The sequence below is a fragment of the Ictalurus punctatus genome, chromosome 27, assembly GCF_001660625.3.
Source record: "Ictalurus punctatus breed USDA103 chromosome 27, Coco_2.0, whole genome shotgun sequence".
Lineage (NCBI taxonomy): Eukaryota > Metazoa > Chordata > Actinopteri > Siluriformes > Ictaluridae > Ictalurus > Ictalurus punctatus.
This window is the reverse complement of record NC_030442.2, coordinates 12469994-12487953: the sequence shown is the minus strand read 5'-3', so window position 1 is coordinate 12487953 and position 17960 is coordinate 12469994. Positions and strand designations below refer to the sequence as shown.

Here is a 17960-nt window from a genome sequence, read left to right as displayed (position 1 = left end):
ATGTGTCCTGGTCTCACTGCTGATCTGCAGCATATCGACAACGCACGCCAGACTGCCGTCATTGACAAGGAACTCTTAAGACTCAACGTTGACGTGGCTTGCCTTCAGGAAACTTGACTGGCTGACAGCTGCACTATAAGAGAAGCTAGGTATACATTCTTTTGGCAAGGGAAGCCCTTGCACGAATCACGTCAGCATGGTGTTGGCTTCGCTGTGAAGAACTCACTTATCCCCTTCATCGAGCCACCGTCATCAGGCACAGAAAGAATCCTCTCCCTTTGTTTGTCTACAGACTCGGGCCCAGCCAACATAATCAGTGCATATGCCCTGACACTATGCTCAACTTTAGATGAAAAGGACCAGTTCTACGAGGCATTACATGTAGCGCTTTCCAGGATACCCAGTACTGAAAGCCTTTATCTGCTTGGGGACATTAATGCTAGGGTGGGAGCTGATCATGAGGCCTGGCCCACCTGCCTTGGTTCTCACGGATGTGGAAAGATCAACGAGAATGTTCAGCGATTGCTAGAATTGTGCTGCTTCCATGGCCTCTGCATCACAAACACCTTCAAGTGTAAGGAGATTCACAAGGTGTCCTGGAGACACCCACGCTCCCGCCTTTGGCACCAGTTAGATTTAGTCGGCACCAGTTAGATTTAGTCATCACCAGGCGTGCAGACCTTGCAAGAGTTCTCCTCACCCGCAGCTATCACAGTGCAGATTGCAACACTGACCACTCCCTCAGGGCTAGCCAGGTGCACGTATTGCCAAAGAAACTGCACCATTCCAAGAAGAAAGGTCGCCCTCGTATCAACACCTGCTGTATAAACAATCAAGAAAAATATGAGTGTTACATCAGTAAGCTGCAAGAACCCCTTGCCGAGAAGTCACCTGATGGTACTATTGACTCCAAATGGACACACATACATGAAGCTGTGTACAACTCAGCGATCAACGCTTACGGTAAGAAGGTGCAGAAAAGTGCCGACTGGTACGAAGCCCACTGGGAGGTTATGGAGCCTGTAACTGATGCAAAGAGGAAAGCTCTTCTGGCATACAAGGCTGCGCCAAACTCCAGCACATTGGAAGCCCTCAGGGTTGCTAGAAGAAACGCCCAGCAGACTGCCTGCCACTGCGCAAACATCTACTGGCTGAATCTCTGCAGCAGTATACAGGCAGCTGCCGATGCCAGGGACGCAAGAGTGATGTACGAAGGCACCAAGAAGGCAACTGGACCCTCTATCATCAAGACTGCCCCACTCAAGTCAAACACAGGAGAAGTCATCACAGATCAGGGGAAGAAACTGCAGCGCTGGGTTGAGCATTACCTCGAGTTGTACGCAACCTAGAACATTGTTACAAAGACTGCTCTGGATGTCATCCCAGACCTACCAGCCATGGAGGAACTAGACACAATGCCAACCATGGAAGAGCTCAGAACAGCCATCGACCGCCTCGCCTGTGGTAAGGCTCCAGGGAGCGACTGCATCCTGTCAGAAATCTTGAAAAGCGGGAAACCTGCACTACTCCAGCCCCTGCACAAACTTCTATGCTTGTGTTGGGAACAGGGATATATCCCACATGACATGTGAGACGCAAACATCGTCATAGTATATAAAAACAAAGGGGACCGCAGAGATTGCAACAGCTATCGGGGCATCTCCCTACTGAGCATCATTGGAAAGGTGTTTGCCCGGGTTGTCCTGACACCTGCAGATCCTAGCCTCTCGAGTCTACCCAGAGTCTCAGTGTGGCTTCCAAGCTGGCCGGTCAACCTTAGACATAATATTCTCACTATGACAGCTTCAGGAGAAATGTCAAGAGCAGCAGATGCCCCTCCTTATCGCCTTCGTTGATTTGACCAAGGCGTTTGACCTGGTTAGCCGGAGTGGACTTTTCAAACTACTGAAGAAGATCGGATGTCCACCACAACTTCTGGCAGTCATTATCGCATTCCACGAGGACATGCACAGCACAGTCTGCTTCAATGCTGCAATGTCTGACGTTTTTCCAGTTAGCAGCGGAGTGAAACAAGGTTGTGTCCTTGCGCCCACACTTTTTGGTATCTTCTTCTCCACGCTCCTCCAATATGCTTTTAGAGACTGCAGTGAGGGAGTCTACATCCACACACACAAGCTCTTCAACATCTCCCGCCTTCGTGCCAAGACCAAAGCCATTGAGTTACTCCTACGCGAGATGCTTTTCGCCGACAACGCAGCCCTGATCTCACATACGGAGGAAGGTTTGCAGCAGCTTGTCAGTTGCCTCTCCCACACCTGCAAGGAGTTTGGGGTGACCATTAGCCTGAAGACCAACGTTATGGCTCAGGGCACAGACCATCCTCCCAGCATTGCCATAGATGGATGCAACCTGGAGGTTGTGGAGAGCTTCACCTACCTCGGGTCGACTATATCCTCTTCACTCTCCACCGATGCACAGGTAAATCGTAGGATTGCCAAGGCTGCAGGAGTCATGGCTAGACTAAATCACAGGGTGTGGCAAAAACCAAGCTGTGTGTCTATCAGGCCTGCGTTCTAAGCACATTCCTCTATGGTAGTGAGACTTGGACAACCTACACTAGACATGAGAGGAAGCTCAACAGCTTTCACCTGAGGTGCCTATGATTCATTCTCCATGTACAGTGGCAGGACAGGGTACCAGATACAGAATTTCTGAAACGTGCCAACACGAGCAGCATGTTTGCCATCCTCTGTGAGAAGCATCTCCGCTGGCTTGGCCACGTTAGAAGAATGAATGCAGGTCGCATTCCCAAAGATCTTCTGTATGGTGAGCTGGCTGAGGGTTCTCGACTAACTGGACGCCCCCGTCTGCGATTCAAAGATGTCTGCAAGAAGGCTATGAGATTATGTGGCATCAACCTTAGTTCGTGGGAATGTGCCTGTGTTGTGCCTGTGTAGTATTGTTCGTGGGCTACACTCACCAGCACATTGTCATTTTCTGTGGCCGGGAGAGAGGTAGAACTCATCCCCGTGTATGGCAGGAGAGGGGCTTATGCAGCTGCTGTGGGAGAAGCACTGAATGTGCTGGCAGACATCGGTGTAGTTTGTGTGGAAAAATAGAGACTTTGGGGAGTTTGGCTACATTCTTTTGTGTCACTTCTTCTCCTCCCCCCCCCTTTTTTTCCCTTTTTTTCTGCTCCATTGGGATTTCCTTGCAACTTTAACTTCGACTTCGCTCTATCGCTAATGTGATACTCGATCTCACCGTAGATGTATGGACTCTGCTCTAAATTTCTCAAACTCTGGTCTACTCTAATCCATGGTAGGGGGGTGTTGCGTTTGTGCAGATGTATTAATTACACTAAAACTTTAGTGGTGATATCCTGGCCAAACAAAATATGATAGAAATAGTCACGGTACGCCAAAGAGTAAAATGTAGAAGTGCCAGTATTGCATACCATTGAGTACTGGCCCCCTGCACCCCAGTCCTGATAGTCATATATATCATGACTTTTGTTGATGTAATACTAAAAGCTAATGGGTTTTGTTTCAAAGAGTATTTGTAATATAAATGCCTTTATAATAAAAACAAAAATTTCACAGTTTTATAATGATTGAGAAAAATTGCCAAGGAATTCTTTGATTTCCTGGTCTTGGTTGCAGTGGATTTGGAGTCTTTCCCAGTGAAACTGGGAGTGAGGTGGGAACGCACCCTTGATGGGATGCTAGTCTATTACAGGGCACCATACACACACACACACACACACACACACAAATTAACACAGCTCAGAGCAATTAAGAGCTGCCAATTCATGGCATGTTTTGAGAGGTGGGAAACCCATAGCCTCTCCACAGTTTAGGGTCTCACCAGGAATCCCGGAACTGTGCAATGGCAGTGCTACTGTACTGTATCTACAATGCCAATGTGTCACTCCATTAACAACTTATGATACAATTACTAGGTGTTCTTTGCTGACATCTAGAGTCTGATTGCAGTACATAATATATTTTAAACCCATTTCCATTGTTTCTTTAATATATATTGGTCACTGTGAAGTCCATATTACATTTTGATGTCTCAAAGATCTCAAGAAATGCTTTCGATACAAAGTGTATGTAATTTTAATTAAATTACTCTATATTTGAATGCACATTTGCATACATATATATTATGGTTCTCTCCATTCTTTTCTTTTTTTTTTGCTGATGATTTTTTGAGTGATCAAAAATATTGAAACACACGACTAAAATACGACTTTACCCTGTTAGACTGATTACTTAAACAGTTAATAGCTCTGACTGTTTACTCTTGGTGTGAGCCCTGGTTTTCACCTGTGAAGTCTGCATTTGATGTTAAAAAGGATAAACCAACATGAAGAGAGCTGTCTATGGGAGAAAAGCAAGCCATTCTGAAGCTGAGAAAAGAAGGAAAATCAATCTGAGCCATTGCACAAACATTACGCATAACTTATGCAGTAGAACAATTTGGAATGTCCTGAAAAAGAAAAAAACAACAACACTGGTTTACCAACAGCCAGACAGTGAACCGGTTGGTCAATGAAAATAAGGCAGCTGATGATTGATACACTGTGAGAGCTGTGAAGAAAACCCACCAAAACAGCAGTCAGTGACCTCTACAACAACCTCCACAGGGCATGTGTGAAGGTATCACAATCCACCATCCAAAGACTTTGAGAGCAGAAATATTAAGACCATACCACAAGATGCAAACCACTCAGCAGCAGTAAGAATAAGAAAGCCAGATTGGAAATCGCAAAGAAATACAGAGCTGAAACACAAAAGTTCTGGAACCAAGATTAACCTCTACCATAGTGACGGAAAGGTCAAAGTGTGGAGAAAGAAAGGATTTGCTCATGAATCAAAATATGAGCGCATTAGTCAAGCATGGTGGAAGTCGTGTCATGGCTTGGGCTTGCATGGCTGCTTCTAGAACAGTCTCACTAATCTTTATTGCTGTAACTCATGATGGTAGCAGCAAAATATATTCAAAAGTATACAGAAATATTTTGTCTGACAATTTACAGAGAAATCCATCCAAATTAACTAGGAGGAACTTTATCATGCAGCAAGACAATGACCCAAAACACAACAAGGGACTTCATCAGGGGGGAAAAGTGGAAGGATATAGACTGGCCTAGTCATCCAATTGATCTGAGCATACATTTCACTCCCTGAAGATTATATTAATAATTTTATATTCTAGTAAAGTCTGAAAGTTCTAAAATGCTGGCAGCAGCTCCATCAAGGAGATGGAGAAAGAATGAATAAAGCAGGGGATAAAGGTGACCCCTGTTTTGTTCCTTGAGAAATGGAGTGATTGAAAATTTGAAACAAGATAGTGCAGTTCCCACAGAAACTGTGAGCATGTTGCATCACGCATGCACACACACTCCATGATTCTATACTTATTAAATATTACATGCCTAATTTTAAATTTAACCCTTGGCTAATTTGGCCCTTTTCACCATCCACATAGGGCAAACAAATGATCAAAACTCCAAAAACCTTCACCAAATTGCTTAGCTAATGACATGGTCATTTTGGTGCTTCACATGTGCAATCTAACCTGTTATTTTCCAGTTTATGACCCTGTAAATATGACAAGTGTAAAATGGATTAGAAAAAAATTAGGGGCTTGATAAAGTTAAACAAAATATTCACCAAGTCACTTAGCTAATTATATAGTTCGGGTCAAGGGTGGATGGTTGATCAATTTGATGCCTTATCTTTTTTTTTTTTCTTTCTTTTCTTTTCTTACTTTTTTTTTTTTTTTTTTTTTTTTTTTAAAAAGAGTTTAAATGACACAAGAGTGGTGAATGAGACAGTGCAGTCAATTTTGTATTGATTAGATATAGGGGGGGGGGGGTATTTTGTATTGATTAGATATTTAGCCATCAGCCACTCTAGCTGTTTCCCATATAAATTAATGGGGGAAATAAAGAATGGAAAGAAAGAGAAGGATGAGTGCAATTTTGTCTGTAATTTTGCATGATGTGTCCTGGTATCCATGCTTGACTATGTGAAGTTTGGTGGTTGTAGCCTGAGAACTGAATGAATTATACATTAATATATAAAAAATATGAATTATTGATCGAAAAATCCTATTCAAGTGAATGGGGGTGGGGGAAGTGATGAAAAAATGAGTGTAACAGGAGAGCGGTTGGTTTGGTGTCAATATCTCAAAACCTGTAGGAGATGCATGCAGAAAATTAAGTGTAATAATAATAATAATAATAATAATAATAATAATAATAATAATAATAGGGCAATTAGTGTGTGGTTTTAGTGTTCAGTATCGTTGAAAACTTTACAGCTACATTTTTCCATTTACAGGATTTAGCAGATACCCTTGGGTAGTTGAGGGTTAAGGGCCTTGCTCAAGGGCCCAGTAGTGGCAGCTTGGTGGTGCTGGAATTTGAACTCATTGAAGTCCAATGTCTTGACCACTGAGCTACTACCACCCACTTTAATAGGATGAATTTGTTGCCATGAGCAACACGGAATCATGACATCATAGAACTTATGAGCTTATGACTGCGGTGCATTCCGGAACTTCACCATTTCCAAGAGAGTGTAAGTATTCTAATCAACCAGAAAGCAGCAATTCAAGACACAAGACAAAGGTATTTTCATTTATTTATCTTTAACTTTCTGTAAATAACTTCTTGTCTGATGGCTTTGTAGTGTACTATATCATCTAGGGAATATAATTATCCCCTCTGCTGTCTTTGTAGTGTTATGAAGGGGGTGAGATGAATTGTCCATAATGGAGAGCAGTTTGTTCAGTGACCTACACCTGACTGACTGAAACGTCTCCGGGTTTTGTCCAATGATAGTTTTGACCTTGCGAATGAGTTTATTGATCCTGCTGGAATCTCTGACAATTAACAACACAATTAATTGTATCCAGGCATTCTAGCACAAACTGGATGTGAGTTGAGTCGTGGCTTTTTGAAGGAAACACTTCACAGAGTGTGTTTTGAGTGTTTCATCTATTCAAATAACTGATGACATCTTTAAACAGTGCTAGCCAATGTGATTTAGGACACATTGTGACCCACTGCAATTTAGAAACTTGAATAAAGTATTGTAAACATACTGAATGTTGGAATTACATGGAGCTTTGTTATAACAGTTTTATCTTTAGTGCCGTTTGGTATTATTGTTTATGGCCCCTAGGCTCCGCTAGCCATCATTTGGAGCTGTATATATGCGTATATGATATGTAGTGAAAAGCTAGAAATGATGTGGATGACAATATAGTAATAATATAGTACTGTATGTGCTATAATTTTCATAGTTTTAGGTTGATCAGTTTCAGTGTTTGTTTTAGTTTACTGTAACTGTGCTTAGTTCTTCTGTTTCTCTCCTCTCATCCTGCAGAAATGTTTTGCCACAGTCCCGGACTGATCTCGAATGGGTATTATCATCCCAATCAACAAATCTCCTATGCAGAGCACCCCGTCAGGTGTGTGTGTGTGTGTGTGTGTGTGTGTGTGTGTGTGTGTGGAATAGGTGTGAATGAAATAAGTTCTCCATATCTGTCTGTCTATATTGGTTTGCTCTTTTTCTCTCACTTCAGGAGGAGAAACCGCACAGTTAGTGAACTCAGTGCACGGGATTATGAGAAACTGAAAGCAAGTGAGTTCCGTGTTCAGTGTTCTTTTTGTCTTCTTGACGTTAGCTATTGTCATTTAAAAATCATATACTGATAAACTTGGATATAGTAGCAAAAATCCACAAATAAATAGACAGACAGACACGTAGACAGACTTTACTGATCCCATGAGGGAAACCGTCGTGTTACAGCAGCATAAAGAATAACAATAAAATTAAAAGCAGAATTGCAGATCGACAAAAAAACACACTGAATGTTAAATAAAGATTTGTGCAACATCCAAAAGAGTAATAGTAATAATAAAAGTTATAATTTATACAACATAGGTAAGGCACTGTTGTACAGTGTTATGGTGAAGAATGATTCCTAAAATGTTCTTTATGGCAGTAGAGAGGAATGAGTCTGTTGGATAATGAGCTCTGCCTTCTTTGTAGTGTTTTAGTTTACTGTAACTGTGCTTAGTTCTGTTTCTCTCCTCTCATCCTGCAGAAATGTTTCGCTACGGACCCAGGTTGATCTCGAATGGGTATTTTCATCCCAGTCGACAAATCTATGTAGAGCACCCTGACAGGTGAGTGTGTCTGTGTCTGTGTCTGTGTCTGTGTCTGTGTATGTATGTATGTATGTATGTATGTATGTATGTATGTATGTGTGGAATTGATGTAAATGAAATAAGTTCTCCATATCTGTCTGTCTGTATCGGTTTCTTCTTTTTCTCTTGCTTCAGGAGGAGGACAGTTAGTGAAAGCACACAAAATTATGAGAGACTGGAAGCATGTGAGTTCCTCAAAGTGGGAAAATTTCACATATAACAGGTCTTTAAGCGAGATGGACTATAAAGTAAACTCATCATGTCCTGATATAAGAAAATAATGCACATTTACCAGGCTATCAAATACAAATATTTTCTCTTCCCATAGTAACATAGAAAAGTGATATAGCGTCACCATTGTAGACTTGGGTTTTTCACAGAGGAGGTATTTTTGTAGGCCAACCTGGAAGTTAGCATCACGCTTGTTCCCTTGATAAGAATTCAATAGGATTTTTCATTGGCTTTTGGATTATTGCAGAAAATAAGGTCTGTGACCAACAAAAGTTTATGATTCTTACACGTTTTGTTAATCGGCACAAACGAACACAACTTTGATTAAATTTGAAGCCTAAATACAATCGGCAGAAATAAAAAGCTGAAGTTAGGCTATAAACAAATTACACCACGGTCGCATGTTTCAACATCACCATCTTTATTTATAAAAAAAAAACAAAAAAAAAAACACTACGACTGGAAATTACTCTAAACTGATAAATCTGCAAGTTGGAAAGTTTGATTTGGAGTAGTTTGCAAGAGTGCAAGTACAGTATAAACATAATGAGGCTGTAGTAGATGAGTTTTCCTGTTCAGCGTGATGAGGTTTAATGTCCCCGACCAGCTCTGAAGTCCCATTTATCCACTTGTTAGCAAATGTCTTTTTCAAGACACATTATGTCATAGAATAAAACGTGAATGTTTTTTCACGTTGTGTTAACCACAGACCTTATTTCTGGCATTTAACCGAAAACACATTAAAAAAAACATTGATTTCGGGACGATGGAACCGGAAGCGCTAAAACGCTAACTCATTTCCAGGATTTAGGACTCATTCCTGCACCACTCTAGTGAGTAAGTCCACTCTGTCTGTTAAGTCCACTGGGTGTCCATCACTGTCTAAATGATGACAAGGTGCTGTTTTTCTCTAGGAGTGTCTCTCGAGGCCATATCTCGTTATTTATCATTTATCTGGAACTCTTTTCTAAGTTAGCATGCAGTGACAGTTTATAGACTGTAGGGAATCTAGCCATTCACCGGCCATGTGTGTGTCGGCGGCCCCGCCCCTCCATCACTTGCTCTGCGGCCGTCCAAAACATTGGTGGTGTTGAAGCGGAGATGTCTCTTCAGCACCACCGCGGCAGTCGTCCGGGAGCGATCTTTGTCTCTTGTGCGCCGGCCGCCGGCCCGTCACCACAGCACCCCCCCAGCTCCGAGCCTACTGCTGCCGTGTGTCGAGCTCGCAGTGCATCCCGTTGCGAGATGCCATCTGCATTCCCTTGGTGGGTCCCTGCCTGGTGCTGGACCTGAAAAGAGAAATCCTGCAATGAGAGGAACCATCGGGTTTCCCTGGCATTAGTGTCCTTGGCTTTGGCCATCCACTGCAGTGGGGCGTGATCTGTCACCAGGATGAAGTGCTGACCGGCCAGGTAGTATCGTAGCTCTTTGATGGCCCACTTTATCGCCAGGGCCTCTCTTTCCACAGCCATATACTTCCTCTCAGTTGTGGATAACTTTTGACTGATGAAGAGAAGCAGGTGTTTCTCTCTGTCGAAGGTCTGTGAGAGAACAGCGCCCAGCCCGGTTTCAGATGCATCTGTGTGCACCGTGAATGGAAGAGCGAAGTCTGGGTTGTGTAGCACTGGGGCTCTGGTGAAGGCTTCTTTCAGGGTTTGGAAGGCTCGCTCCACTTTCTCCAACCCAGTGGAGGAGTGGATGACCACATCGTCCAGGTAGGCAGCTGCGAAGGCATGATGGGGATGCAGGACAATGTCCATCAGTCGCTGGAACGTTGCGGGTGCCCTGTGGAGCCCGAAGGGGAGAACCCGGTATTGCCAGTGGCCATTCGCCGTGCTGAAGGCCGTCTTTGGTCTGACCTCTGGGGCCAGGGCCACTTGCCACTATCCATTGATAAGGTCCAGGGTGGATATGAACCGGGCCCTCCCCAATCGCTCCACTAGGTCGTCCACTTGGAGGAGGGGATAGCTGTCAAACTCCTAAACCTGGTTCAGCTTCCGGAAGTCGTTGCATAGGCGCATACTTCTGTCGGGCTTCGGCACGACTACGATGGGGCTGGACCGGGGCTGTTGGACTCCTCGATGATGTTGTCCCGCAGCATTCGGCCGATCTCCTCCTCGATAGCCTTGCAGCAGGCCTCTGGGACACAATAGGGCCAATGCCGCACCACCACTCCTGGCCAGGTCTTGATCTCGTGGTGGACCAGCTGTGTCATCCCTGGGGAGGTAGTGCACACATCTGTGAATTGACCCACCAACTCGGATATATCCTGTCTTTGTCCAGGAGTGAGGTCTTCACCCAGCTGGACCAAGGTACCCTCGTCATGACCTATGTCCCATGCCACGAACGGAGACACTACTGGCGCCAGTTCTACCCATTTCTTCAGTAGATTCACATGGTAAGTTTGTGTCTCCGCTCACTTACCGGGCTGTTGCAGGCGATAGTTCACGGCCCCTGGATGATTGGGCCCACTCGGTCAGTTCTCCCCTGCATTTCCTGCACGTAATCGATGACTGAGCAGAACAGGGAAGGCTGTTCCTCCCAGGCTTCCTGGGCCATGTCCAGCAGTCCTTGAGGTCGCCGTCCGAAGAGGAGTTTGAAGGGGTGAAGCCCGTGGAGGCTTGGGGGCACTCCCAGATGGTGAAGAGAATGTAGGGTAGCTGGAGGTCCCAATTTCTCCCCTCTTCATCTACCATCTGTCGTAGCCTCTGCTTCAAGGTTTGGTTGAACCTCTCGATGAGCCTGTCGGTCTGTGGGTGGTAGATGGACCTTTAAGTGCTTAACCTGCAACAGCCGATACAGAGCAGACATTAGTTTGGAGACGAAAGGCGTACCTTGGTCGGTCAAGATGTCCTTCAGTATCCCCACATGGCTGAACAGGAGCATCAGTTCTCTCGCGATATTACAGGAGGTGGCGTTAGCATGCTGTGACAGTTTATAGACTGTAGGGAATGTAGCCATTCACCGGCCGTGTGTGTGTCGGCGGCCCCGCCCCTCTGCTACTTGCTCTCCGGCCATCCAAAACATGGGTCCCTGCCTGGTGCTGGACCTGGAAAGAGAAATCCTGCAATGAGAGGAACCATCGGGTTACCCTGGCATTAGTGTCTTTGGCTTTGGCCATCCACTGCAGTGGGGTGTGGTCTGTAACCAAAGACCTTATTTCTGGCATTTAACCGAAAACACACACAAAAAAACAAAAAAACATTGATTTCGGGACGATGGAACCGGAAGCGCTAAAATGCTAACTCATTTCCAGGTTTTAGGACTCATTCCTGCACCACTCTAGTGAGTAAGTCCACTCTGTATAGTAAGTCCACTGGGTGTCCATCACTCTCTAAATAATGACAAGGTGCCTTTTTTTCTCTAGGAGTGTCTCTGGAGGCCATGTCTCCTTATTTATCATTTATCTGGAACTCTTTTCTCATTTAGCATGCAGCGACTGTTTATAGACGGTAGGGAATTTAGCCATTCACCGGCCTTGTGTGTGTCGGCGGCCCCGCACCTCTGCCAAGTGCTCTCCAGCCATCCAAAACATTGGTGGTGCTGAAGTGGAGCTGTCTCTTTAGCACCACCGCGGGAGGAGCGTGTCACTTTAGCATGCTTAAAGCATACTTTACTCTGTGTGATTCTTTCAGGTCCTATTCTCACTCCTGAACAACTGATAGGTCAACATACACCTCCTCCTACAGGTGAGAAACACACAGACCCCTTCTGCTGTTAACTGTTGTATAACTTATAAAATAATGGTTTCTTTACTTGTTTAGAGGGTCGTCCTCCTCCCATGCAAGAAGCTGAAGAACCTCCAGTCTTAAATCACTTCACGCCCTCAATGTAAGGTGTGTGTGTGTGTGTGTGTGTGTGTGTGTGTGTGTGTGTGTCTGTGTCTGTGTCTGTGTATACAGTCTGTATGACCATGCTGTTCCTCCATCTCTCTTCAGAGTCACTTCCCTCATGTATTATTTGTATGTCTTTTTAGTGCTTGCCGGTAAGTGTGTACATGCATTCATTATTATTTTTCTATCACTTATTAAAAACAAACACACTATATGCTATCTTTACCCGATAAGCCTACAATGTAGTGTGTGTGTGTGTGTGTGTGTGTGTATAAACTCATCTGATGTACTGGGGACTTTATGTTTGCAGTTCTTCTTACCATGCTTTGCAGTGTTTTCCACATGTCGGAAAAACAATATGTAAGTGACATCACTGCCTTAACACTTACTGATGATGCACATTTACCTGATATTACTGTTGTATTCAAACTTTTTCCCCATGAGCTCCACTTACCAGTTTTTGCAAACCTTGCACCCCCCTCAATTAGCATGTAATGTATATGGAATAATGTGTGGATAGTTTAAGGTGTGGGGCATAGTGTTTATGGTTTCTACTCAATTTCTTCTTTTTTCTCCTCTGTCACTGCTTCAGGTAAACCACACAATGATACAAGTCATAAAAAAGCAGACGCTATCACGTGAGGTAAGAAAATGTCCACACACATCATTAGGATCATTTTAATTACTTAGCGATACGTGGCATGACTGCCTTAAGACTTAATGTCACTGCAGGGTGTAGTGTTTAAGGTGTAGAGCGTAGATATATATTAAATTAGAGCTGTGTGATATGGCTAAAAATGTCATCACAGTAAATCTTTTCATATCGTGGGGGGTGGCTTGCTGGTTAAGGCTCTGGGTTACTGATCGGAAGGTCAAGGGTTCAAGCCCCAGCACTGCCAAGCTGCCACTGTTGGGCCCTTGAGCAAGGCCCTTAACCCTGTCTGCTCCAGGGGTGCCATATCATGACTGACCCTGCGCTCTGACCCCAACCTCCTAGCGTGCTGGGGTATGCGAAGAAAATAATTTCACTGTGCTGTATAGACAATGTCATTTGTAAAAAGCGCTATACAAATAAAATTGAATTGAATTGAATTGAACTGTAATGTATATGTGACTAATAAAGACTCATTAGCATTATACTGATTGATCGCAATAATTATTACAATATAAAATTTCATCACCCTGTCACAGTTTGTAAAGAAAATCCTTGTAAGTGATGCAGAATAAATCAAATGTTCATGACTGTTTAAAATATTTATAAAATATTTAATCAGACTAATATATACACTCACTGGTCACTTTAATAGGGACACCTGTACACCTGCTCATTTATGCAGTTATTCAATCAGCCAATTGTGGCAGCAGCACAATGCATAAAATCATGCAGATACAGGTCAAGAGCTTCAGTTAATCAAACATTAAAATGGGGGGAAAATGTGATCGTTGTGGTCTGATCTGAGTATTTCAGAAACTGCTGCTCTCCTGGGATATTCATATACAGTCTCTAGAGTTTATATAAATATTTTCAGAGCTTTGACAGCACTGTCTCTGAGCGTGCTTCCTGCTTCTTTATTGTAGAGGCAATATAAATGGGGGAAGGGACAAATTAGTTCTTCTGTCTCACACTGGAAATGTGGATGGTGAAAAGGGACAAATTAGCCCAGGGTTAAATGTAACATTATGTATGTCATGTGTAATAAATGAAGATTTATGATGTGAGTGTAACAGTCTTACACTCTACTTTTAATTTGTTATATTTCATTTCTTATGCCATTGAATAAAAGGCAATAAAAATGGGATGCTGGTCAAATGACTTGAGCTGATTTTTATATGTATACGCTGGTTCTTCATCGCACAATGAATATTTTATTGTTGTATGTCACAGGAATTGGAAAAAATCATACGCAGGGCACTGAGGACTAATGATACTGGAATGACTGACTACGCATTGGAGTCTTTAGGTAACACATTAACTATAGGGGAGTGAACTTTATCAGTATTGTTTATATTACTGCTAACAGAGATGGGAATCAGATATATTGAGGGATTTATAACACATTTGTAGCTGCTTATAACTTGGGTCAATGGGACAGCACATGACTGTAGTGAACACAACAGGAGGGTTAAAGATTTAAACAGTTTTTGGTATAAGACAGATATTACAGTGATATTAATTCCACTGTCCTATTAACATTTTCTGCTTCTCCCAGTTCTGTTTTAACTGTTCATCATTGTGTGTGTTTGTGTGTATGTAGGCTCCACTGTGATAATCAATTCAGAGACCCACAAACCCAGATATTGCAGTCAGTTTGACTTCAGTATATGGTGCAAAAAGTATGGACCTGAAACAGTTCTACAGGTAACACACAGAATAATGTATTACTATATGGAAATACCAGTATGGTGCATTGTTTGGTACTATATTTAGATCATCCTATACTAACACCAGTAGCCAAGTTTCCATCCATTTTTTGCGAAATTTGTCTCCCACCTGCTTCCATCCAACTGGCCTTTTACCGATAAAATGGTGTGCGTGATGTCATCCTGAAAACAACAACAAAATTGTTTTGGTGTATCTCAGAAGAAATCTGCCCTTGAACCTTTTCCATATATAATTTTGTGTATAATCACAAATTGCGTACCTTTTGCAGCCCATATTTGAGGACTCAAATCTTTGTAAAATGGAGAGACAATTAAATGACAAAAACTGTTTCCAGACTATTTTTTCACAACATTTGAAGTATTGACTTGAATTTATACACAAAAGTTAAACAAAAAAAGATTGTCAACATTTTATTGATAATTTGCATTTCTGTCACTTATATCGGTAAACATTTCAATGTGCTAAACCTTTTTTCACAAGAAATCCTTGGATCTAAACATAGTTAGTGATAGGATACTATATATATATATGTACGTGTATGTATGTGTGTGTGTGTGTATGTATATATATATATATATATATATATATATATATATATATATATATATATATATATATATATATATACACACACACACACACATATATTTATATATAATTTATAAATGTTATTTATTTTATATGTTATAAATTATTTATTTATTTATTTATTTTCAACAAAAACATAGCTGTAAATGATTCCTTCAATCATTCTTCATAAAAAGTTTCTGCTTGCATCACTATAGCCGGATATCTTCCCCGGGAAGTGCTGGGGATTTAAAGGATATAAAGGCCACCTGGTCATTGCTCTGCCGCACCCTGTACTAATCACCCACGTTACCATGGAGCACCTGCCAAAACTGTTCTCACCTCCTCGCCACAGGAAAAGCGCAACGAAAGACTTTGCAGTTTATGTGAGTCACCACAAACACATTAACTATTAGACATGAGCCAAAAATGTGCTAGTAAATTTTTGTCCCCTTGTCTGACTAATAACTTGGGACCACAAATAACCTTTTTATAACTATTTATTTAGTTCATTTTTGATAACACACTTTAAACTAGTGAATACGTTTGGTCCACCAATCAATCAAAGCACAACAATAGTAATGTGTTAAACCTGATTTCTGCTCTATAATTTAATAATAATAATGATGATAATGATGATGATGATGATGATATTTTACAATTTATTACACTTCCTACAGGGAATAGTCAATGAGACAAAGACAGAGAAACTTCTGGGAAAATTCACCTATGATCAGAACGGAGAACCCATCCAGACATTCAACATTCAGGTGAGAACGAATGAATTGAAACAGATTTTTTGCACAAGCTACATTCTACGAAATTGCATTTCTCACAGGAAATGACACAATTTTTCGCTACCAAAAGATGTAAAATATGAGCGTGAAGACAGAAGGGACTCTGTGTGAAGTTTCATCAATTCAAACTAGTTCACAGATCTCAGTATTTACAATACAACTACACCAATTCAAAGCTGCGTATACGGGCTGTGTACACACATAACATGGAAATGCTCCACTCACACCAATCATGTATTTTGAAGAGTAGAATATATACACTGGGGTCTAGACGTCAGAAGCGTTTTCAGGAGTGCTCTCAATTTTGCATTCTTTTCAAATTTAATTTGTAAATTTCATTACAATTTACATTACTACTAACAACCCGAGGGCAAAGTAGAACCTGGAGAAATAATTAGATGAATTTCAGACTTTCTTAGCATTTGTTATGTTCCCCCGTTCACTTAAATGACAGCATGCACTCGAGCGAACATGGACGCCACACGCTAGATCAAATCTGTTGGAGTGTCTGTACAAGTTTGTGATAACTAAAAAACGGTTAATATTTTCTTGTGGTGTTTTTCAGGGCTCTCCAAGTGAGAAGTATGGGATAGTGTCATTGAGGATCCTCAGTAATTGGGGTCACCCTGAATACACCTGTGTGTATCGCTTCAGAGTCCACAGCCAGACAAGGAGTGGGTAAAAAAGGGAATTAAGCAGGTGAAAAAAAAATAAATAGAAATAAAATATATAAATATATCCATTTCTATTTTATTTCTATTTAAAAAAAATTTCACCAGGGCGCACAGTGGCTTAGTGGTTAGCACGTTCGCCTCACACCTCCAGGGTCCGGGGTTCGATTCCTGCCGGGGCCGTGTGTGTGCGGAGTTTGCATGTTCTCCCCATGCTGCGGGGGTTTCCTCCGGGTACTCCGGTTTCCTCCCCAGTCCAAAGACATGCATGGTAGGCTGATTGGTGTGTCTAAAGTGTCTGTAGTGTATGTGATTGTGCCCTGCGATGGACTGGCACCCTGTCCAGGGTGTACCCCACCTTGTGCCTGATGCTCCCTGGAATAGGCTCCAGGTTCCCCCGTGACCCTGAAGAAGGAGTAAGTGGTAGAAGATGGATGGATGGATGAAAAAATTGTCACCTGCTTAATTTCATTTTTTACCCACTCCTCGTCTAGATAGATAGAGAAATAAATAAACAAACAAACAGGTAAGGTAAGGCAGGTCAACTACGAGAACCAAATGTTTGCTTACTGTGTATATATTTATCCCCGACCTTGAAATGCGCCGTTGTTATGATATAATGAACATTATTCACTCCGGTGTCACCCAGAAAAGGATGGGTTCCCTTTGAGTAGGATTCCTCTCAAAGTTTCTTCTTCATGTTGCCTGAGTGAGTTTTTCCTTGCCACTGTCGCCTCTGGCTTGCTCGTTTGGGATAAATGTAAATCTACATCCGAATACCTGTAAAGCTGCTGGGCCAACGTTTATTATTAAAAGTGCAATATAAAGAAATAAAATAAAGTAAATAAAAAATAAATAAATAAATGAACATACTTATGATACCTGAGGTGGAAGCAAGCACAGGCGAAACAGACGCAGTCGTAATGCAGGCAGTAGTCAGACGATCAGAAGAACAGACAATACTGGGCTTGGGCAGGGAATCATAGTCGAAACACGAGGCGGGAAATCCAAAAACAGAGACAACGGCTTAGTGAACTACAGCGACGGAACTGCTGAGTGTTTACTTCGCAAGTAACCAATGTTCTAGGCATGCTCTAAATACTGTACTAAATAAAAAATAATAAAATAAACAAAATAAAAAATGAACATACTAAATAGAAGCATGTTTATGTTTCTAGTTGTTTATATTTGCATATGTATAAAAAATTATATAACATCAAATAAATAAAAAAATAAAATGAATAAAATGTTATTGTTTGCTGTGGTTATTATGCATTGTTTCATAAA

The 17960-nt window shown here is 42.0% G+C and overlaps 1 protein-coding gene across 1 annotated transcript; it reads left to right on the top strand.

The window, feature by feature from the left end:
- Positions 1 to 6567: 6567 nt before the first annotated feature.
- LOC108259136 (SUN domain-containing protein 2-like) lies at positions 6568 to 17114 on the top strand. Its single transcript, XM_017458359.3, has 15 exons — positions 6568 to 6604; positions 7365 to 7449; positions 7564 to 7622; positions 8089 to 8170; positions 8327 to 8376; positions 12058 to 12111; positions 12187 to 12253; positions 12361 to 12407; positions 12566 to 12615; positions 12848 to 12898; positions 14141 to 14216; positions 14511 to 14614; positions 15424 to 15591; positions 15886 to 15975; positions 16568 to 17114. Exons 2-15 carry the CDS (start codon positions 7367 to 7369, stop codon positions 16682 to 16684), a joined length of 1098 nt encoding a protein of 365 aa, XP_017313848.1. The 5' UTR covers positions 6568 to 6604; positions 7365 to 7366; the 3' UTR covers positions 16685 to 17114.
- Positions 17115 to 17960: the final 846 nt, after the last annotated feature.